This window comes from Solanum tuberosum, unplaced genomic scaffold, assembly GCF_000226075.1.
Source record: "Solanum tuberosum cultivar DM 1-3 516 R44 unplaced genomic scaffold, SolTub_3.0 scf00090, whole genome shotgun sequence".
Lineage (NCBI taxonomy): Eukaryota > Viridiplantae > Streptophyta > Magnoliopsida > Solanales > Solanaceae > Solanum > Solanum tuberosum.
This window is the reverse complement of record NW_006239013.1, coordinates 683,978-691,704: the sequence shown is the minus strand read 5'-3', so window position 1 is coordinate 691,704 and position 7,727 is coordinate 683,978. Positions and strand designations below refer to the sequence as shown.

At 35.5% G+C, this 7,727-nt stretch overlaps 1 protein-coding gene across 3 annotated transcripts in view; it reads left to right on the top strand.

Moving 5' to 3' along the window:
- The first annotated feature begins 1,370 nt into the window (after positions 1 to 1,370).
- The window catches only part of LOC102583843 (probable disease resistance protein At4g27220), an 8,933-nt gene continuing 2,576 nt past the window's right edge, over positions 1,371 to 7,727 (top strand). The window contains exons 1-2 of one of the 3 annotated variants that reach the window (XM_006346798.2): positions 1,371 to 1,749; positions 2,705 to 6,564. In XM_006346798.2, coding sequence (XP_006346860.1) covers positions 2,731 to 6,537 — 3,807 coding nt within the window. In that variant the 5' untranslated portion in view covers positions 1,371 to 1,749; positions 2,705 to 2,730 and the 3' untranslated portion in view covers positions 6,538 to 6,564. Of the gene's footprint in view, positions 1,750 to 2,704; positions 7,665 to 7,727 lie in introns of those variants that run through there. The other 2 variants (XM_006346797.2, XR_001473414.1) reach the window with 2 other exon arrangements.

Here is a 7,727-nt window from a genome sequence, read left to right as displayed (position 1 = left end):
TTTTTTGTTACATGTTAGTTAATTCACAAAAAATATGATGAAGAAGGAAAATGATAATGTTGAATGTGAATCTTCATGAAACTAAATATGAATTTATATAGGCAAAATAGAGGAAATGAAAAATAAAGACTTAGAGAATGAAATGAAATATCTCTTACCTTCATGTACTTCTTTTTTGTTACTTGTTAGTTCATTCACAAACCAATATGATGAAGAAGAGAAAGGATAATATTGAATGTGAATCTTCATGAAGCTAAATATGAATTTATAGGCAAAATAAAGGAATACCATAAGACATTATAAACTTACAAATTTAAGTTTGGAGGTTATGGACATAAAAATTATGGGAGTTATGAATATTATTAAAAGTATAAAGAGGTGTAAGTCATGAGTAATAAATCCTCATGAATAAATTAAATAATAAAGAGAAAAATACTTAAAATATAAAGTAATATTTTCATTTTATGGTTACAAGTGAGGCAAACAAATAAAAAAAGAATGTGAAGAGTTTTTATTGTAAATGTTCCCCCTTTAATAAAATATTTATTTGTAATAAATTAAGTAATTTACTTTTACGATACAATAATTAATTTAATAAGAAAACAAGCCAAAAAAAGGAGAAAAAAGATAAATGCAAATGGAGGCCATAAAGAGGTGTCACATCACCTTGTCTATGTTTCTCCTTAATTATTATATATATAGATAGATATAAATTCTATAATTTTTAAAGGTTACTACGGTGCCAATTCTTTGCTAATATTTTCTTTTTCCTTTTGATTTTTTCATTCTGCCATTACTCATTTTATTTATTTTTTAATATTGATTTTGAATAGCATCTTGATTTTTCATGGGTTACATAGTGTTTAAAACAAGGTTCAATGGACAATTGACGTGATAACAAACAAGGGAAAGAGGGAACACAAACTCGGAGAAGAAAGAACGTAACGAATAAAGTGGATGCGAATTATTATTCTTACAAAATTATTTATTCGAGATGTGATTTTAAATATGCAAAATCCATTCACAATTTCAACATCCCTAAAATGACTTTCTTATCTTTTAAGTAGGTGTTTGGACATTATTCAAAAAATAAATAATGTTATTTGATTTTTAGGAAGATTGAGATGTGTTTTGTTATACTTATTGCAAAGAATATTTGGAATAATATTCATGATTTAATGCTTTAATTTACAACTTCAAAAATGACAAGTAGGATGGAAAAACAATTTTAAATTTGAAATACAACTTCCAGTTGGATAACTGTATTTGGAATTTTCATCATCATATATATTGAGTTTCAAATAAAATAAAAAAATATTCCAAACAATACTAAATTTGGAGAGAACTTTTTACAAAACTTATTCACTTAACTATGATTCTGATACTTGTTAATGCAATATAATCGTGATCTTTAAAAATTAAATAAGACACATGTTTTCATCTAAATATATAGTTAACAAAATAGAGACAAAGTGTAATGAAGGGGAGCCAAATCTACGAAAGTCATCACAAACTCAATTATTTGACATGATCCATTAAAAAAAAAGAACCTAATTTGTCAATGACAACCATGTTTAGAAAGCAAAAAAATGCAAGTAGCTCCATGTTTGAAATAGTCAACTTTGTAGTTTGTCAACAAAGTGTTCCATTTTTTTTTAATAGAAAATTAAAGAAGAAACCAAAAGAAAAGACACAGGATATTCCTATGCAAGTAGATTTTTGCTCAATCAACTAGCTAGAGGCCAAAAGGTATGTTTACACTGATTCTCTTGATTCTACTTCATATCTTTGTACTCAAACAAATTGCTAAAGTTTTCATGATCTGTTTCATGCTCACAAGAACATTGTTAATTAGTGTTAAGACAGCCACTAAATGAAAGATACTGTGTTTTTCATGTTGTTAAAACTCCTTTAAAAATTTTCAACAATTCCTATCCAGATTTCAATAGATTTATATTTAACAACAAAAGGAAGACGGGGAAAAGTGGAGGAAAGGAAAAAAACCTTGCAACCCATGATATCTGAAAGCTCTTCCATATTTGAAACTTGGGTAACATGATAGATAGTGCTCTTAAGCATGTTCATATGCAACCCTGAAATAAGGGGAAATCGAACTCTCACTAATAAGGTGGGGATTCAGATTATCAACCAACTGAGCTACTAAGATTCCCCTTGCATCTGTGATTTGTCGTCCCCTAACAAAAGCATTTTGTATTCCTGACACCAATTTCCCAATCACTGTTTTGGGTCTTTCTGTCAATAGATTTGATGCAATTTTGTAGACACTACTAATAAGGCTAATTGGTATGTAATCCTTGAGTTCAATTGCCCCTTTCCTCTTAGAAATCAAGGAAATAAATAAATGATTGATAGATTTTACCATGAAATACTTCAAGCATGTTGAGAAAATGTCATAGTAAAGTCGTCCGGTCCTGGTGCCTTATCTGGGACACAATGTTTAATGACTAAGAAGATTTCATCCTCTTCAAGCTCCCTTTCCAACCAAATTCTTTCTGCTTCAGAGATTCTAGTTCTATCTATATAATAAGTGGTAAATATATAAAATTATTATTTGCAACATGAGAAAAAGTTTCATCTAGGGTTCAGAATAGTAATACAAACCTACTTACTGTCATACTTTCTAATTTCCAGTTGTAGAAAGATTGTTTATATACTCAAAACTTTCATTTGACACCTACTTCAGGTGGGAGACTAGAGAGTCTAGAGACAATGCAGCCATGGATGACATTAGGTGCTTCATTGGTGGCAAAAGCTGTTGACTATACGGTGGCCCCTCTCGGCAATCAACTAAGATATCTTTATCAGTATAACAAAAATACCGACAATCTGAGAAAGCAAGCTGAAAGGTTGCAAGAGAAGACACAAGATATCCAAGCATTGGTGAACTATGCCAAAAGAAATGACAGAGAAATCAAAAGCACAGTTAAAAATTGGTTACAAGAGGTAGATGCAATCACTGCTGAGATCAAATCATGGGATGATAAAACTCAAAACTTGAGCAAAATGTGCCTCCCTCATCTGGTCTCACGGTATAAGCAGAGCAAGATGGCAACTAAAAAAATCATGACCATCCAAGAACTTCTTGGTAGAACTCTCACGGAAGATGTATCCATACCGCAGGCCCCTCCTTTGAATATACCATTCATTTCTGACCAAGAAAAACCCGAAAAGGACCAGGTTATTGAGATGGTAGCAAGTAGTTCATCTGATGTATCCATACCGCAGGCCCTTCCTTTGAATATACCATTCATTTCTGACCAAGAAAAACCCGAAAAGGACCAGGTTATTGAGATGGTAGCAAGTAGTTCATCTGATGTATCCATACCGCAGGCCCTTCCTTTGAATATACCATTCATTTCTGACCAAGAAAAACCCGAAGAGGACCAAGTTATTGAGATGGTGGCAAGTAGTTCATCCGTTGTTGGTCAAAACGTCAGTAGAGCAAATGGTGCTCTGCTAAGTGCGGATGATGTTTCTATCAAGCGAAGACTAACCATGGATCCAATTATTGCTTATCAGCTAAGAAAAAATGTGGCAAACATTATTCACCTGCAAAGAGAAGCAGTGAATCAGATCATTGAGGAACTAAAGGATGACCACTATAAGGGGATAGGGATTTATGGCATGGGGGGCATCGGTAAGACCACTCTTGCCGTAGAAGTAGGGAAATTGGCTAGAGACTGTGGAATTGTTAAGGAAGTTATAATGGTGGTTGTTTCCCAAACGCCAAACATAAGAAAGATCCAGGGTCAAATTGCGGATATGTTAAATCACAGACTTGAGGAGGAAAGCACATTAGGAAGAGCAGGTAGACTTTATACGCGACTGTCCAATGAGAGCGTACTTCTCATACTGGACGATGTTTGGTCATACATTGACTTAGCAGAGATAGGGATCCCTCATGGTGATGAGCACAAGGCCTGTAGGATTATGCTTACCACGCGACAAAAAGATCTATGTACAGCTATAGGGACCAAAGGAATACCATTGAAACTTTTATCAGAAGAAGAATCGTCGCATTTATTGAGGAAATATGCTTGCACGAGCACTTCTGACCTTTGTCCGGAGTTGGATAGCATGGTCATGAATTTTGTCAAAGAATGTCAAGGCCTGCCATTGGCACTTGTGACTGTTGGAAGTGCATTACGAGGAAAAGAACAAGTGGAGTGGGAAGCAGCACTACAGCTCCTTAAGAAGTCCCAACCCTTTAGCCCCACTTATGCAAGCAAGACCATTTTCTCCTGCCTGGATTTGAGCTACAATTTTTTGGAAAATGAGGAAATCAGGTTGTGCTTTCTGATGTGTTGTTTGTACCCAGAAGATCGTGAAATAAGTATTGAAGACTTGACTAGAGACTGGACAGGAAAAGGGCTGTTCTCAGATGTGGACACTATTGAAGAAGCTAGAGCCAGAGTGTGCTTAAGAGTTGGCCAACTTAAATCATCTTGCCTGTTGCTTGATGTTGGGAAGGAGGGTTTCGTTAAAATGCATGATGTTGTTCGTGACTTTGCTATATATATAGCATCTGAAGAGAAGCATGGATTCATGGTAAGAGCTGGTCACAATCTGAACAAGTGGCCACCAAGGGAGTCATTCAGCCAAAAAACAGCTATTTCCTTCATGAACAATAATATCCATGTGCTTCCAAGTGATGTACATTGCCCCAATCTTCAAATTTTACATCTTGGAGAAAATGAAGGTCTTGAACAGATACCAGTGGACTTTTTTATACAGATGAAAATGCTCCAGGTTTTGGATTTAAGTGAAAGGGTTGGTATCCATTCACTAAATCCTCTCTATCAGTTAGTCCCGAATGCCACAAGAAAAAATACATTTCCCCTCAGTTTTCCATCATCCGTTGAAGTTCTCACAAACCTGCGAACTTTACGTTTAGACCACTGCAAGTTAGCTGATGTATCTATTCTTGGAAAATTAAAGGGCCTGGAAATTTTAAGTTTATACGGGTCCTCTATCACACAACTTCCAAATGAATTTGGGGACTTGGTTAATTTGAGACTATTGGATTTGTCATTCTGTGTGTACCTTCAGAAAATCCCGGAGAACTTGATATCGCGCCTTGTTCAATTAGAAGAACTTTATATGGGTTGGAGTTTTCGATTGTGGCAGCTAGCTGATGGATCTGCTGAAGGGAGTGGCCAAGCAAGCTTGTCTGAGCTAATGTCGCTGCCCCAATTAAATATTTTGTGTGTGGAAGTCTCCACCCTTCTAGCTTTCCCTGAGAACTTTGATCTTCCTAGCATACACAAGTTTGAGATAACAGTAGGTTACCACTCAGCTATATGTTATCCAAACTCTAGGAGGTTCTATCTTAGAGAAATAAAGACTGGTATACCAAATGGGATGAAGCATATGCTTCAATTCTCAAAGGAATTGACAATGTTCTGTGCATCCAAGGTAATACTGAAAAGTATCTTTGATGTCGAAGGGGGCTTAAATCACTTGAAAACTCTTGAAATAACTGCCAATGATGAAATTACCTATTTCATTGATGAGGTTCTTCATAGCGATGCACCTTTAGTTTTAGGATCTTTGGAGAAATTACATCTTCGGACGTTCAAGAAGCTATTTTCACTTTCTGTCCGCCCAATCAAACCAGGTTCCTTCCAGAATTTGCGGATTCTAAGGGTTGAAAATTGTCATAATTTATTTTTTCTAATTCAAACTTCCTTGCTCCAGAGGCTATCAAGTATTGAAGAAGTTCATGTGTATTCATGTAACAAGTTACTCGATATATTTCAACTTAACGAGGCAGCTTTTGATGAAGAACAGAAGCTCCTCTCAACGCTCAAAAAGATCTGGTTAGCTAGATTGCCTACGCTGTTCGAAATCTGGAGAGTACCTAAGCAGTTACTCCTGAATGCAACCCTTCAAAATAAACAATGCTTCAGTAACATAACTGATGTGTTGATTAGGTATTGTGATAACTTGGAATATGTATTCCCATCTGTAGCTGCTCAAAATCTATGTCAACTGGATAATCTCCAAATTGTGGAGTGCCACAGATTGACAAGAATCATAGGAGAAGAACCAGAAGGTGTCTCAGCAAATGTTCAAAATGGACATGTTTTATTTCCCAACCTCAGAGCTGTTCATATAGGAAGCTGCAGAAACCTGAGAAATCTATTTTCGATTATGACAGCTCGAAGTCTTGGCAAACTAGAAGAGTTAAAGGTAAATGACATGCCAAATCTGGTAGAACTCATAAGCAATGAAGAAAGTGAAAGGGAAAGGGAAGAGGAAAACGATAAAATAATCGTGCTGCCAGAGTTGAAAGTCCTGAGAATTACAAAATCTGGAAACGTGGAACGGCTTTGTACAGAGGCTTTCTTTATGGATCTACCATCGTTAGAAGAATTTGTTCTTCTGGAGTGTCCTAAAATGGCTGACACTGTTAAACGTGGACTGGGTAGCGCATCAAATCTTCTTAAAGCACAGATTGAGGAACAATCATTCTTTGGCACAATGGCACGAGAGGTTTTCAGTAGAAAGGTGTGATGAATCACCAATCACTAGTTGGTACAGGTACACTGTTGTGGATGCGTTGGAAGCCCTTAAATTAAGTATTTAACTATATTTTTTGTTGTTTTATTTATTATTCTAGAATAAGATTTATGTTTCATAGTTTCATAAGGATTAGGTTAAATTATAGTTATTAGTTTGGAATAAGATTTAGGTCTCCTAGTTTCATAAGAATTAGACTTTCTATTGATGTAATAAGACTCCTATTTAAAGGGGCTTTTGATGAATAAATTTCAGTTAGTCATAATTCAGCAAAAAACAGGAGATTAGAGTTATCTCTTCCATTGAACTCTAAGGTTTCAGTCTGCCTTTGAAGAGCTGAAGAGATCGGAGTTCTCTTTTAATGAATTCTAAGGTTTCAGCCTCCCTTTAACGAGCTGATTTATATATCGCCTTGTGAATCGATCCTTCCCTTAAGATTCATAACAATTTGGTATCAGAGCTTAACACAATGGGCGATGAGATCAGTTCTCGATTTCAAGGAGAACATACCATTATAGAAACCCTAATGGACTCTAAAATTGTAGCAATGGAACAACGCCTCATCGAAAGAATTGTTCAAGTCATCCAAGAACAATTGTCTAGATTGGGAATTGACTCCACAAAACCAGTAACCCACAAACCTGGGTCAAATAGTGCCCAGACAACTAGCAGATCAACAATTCCTGCTACAAAAGGCAATACACTACCTACTTATAACGGCACCAATAATCCATTAATTCGAGCACATCGTTGTGAACATTTTTTTGAAAAAAATCAACATACAATGATAGCAAAAAAGATTGGTGTTGTTGGATTTCACATGTTCGGACTAGCACCATTATGGTATTATCAACTTAAATGAGCGAAAGGCTCAATGAGTTGGGAAGAATATCAGGGATTTGGACCCCATGAAAGTAGCAATCTGATGGACAAATTAGTCATGCTTCAGCAAACTGATAGAGTCGAAATTTATCAATGTCAACTATAAGCTAGGTCTGGAATTGGATAAGTTGATGATTGCCGTGAAATTCGAGCTTGAGGACAAGCTCTTTCCACGTAAGAGGGGGTAATGTTGTGGATGCGTTGGAAGCCCTTAAATTAAGTATTTAATTATATTTTTAGTTGTTTTATTTATTATTCTAGAATAGGATTTATGTTTCATAGTTTCATAAGGATTAGGTTAA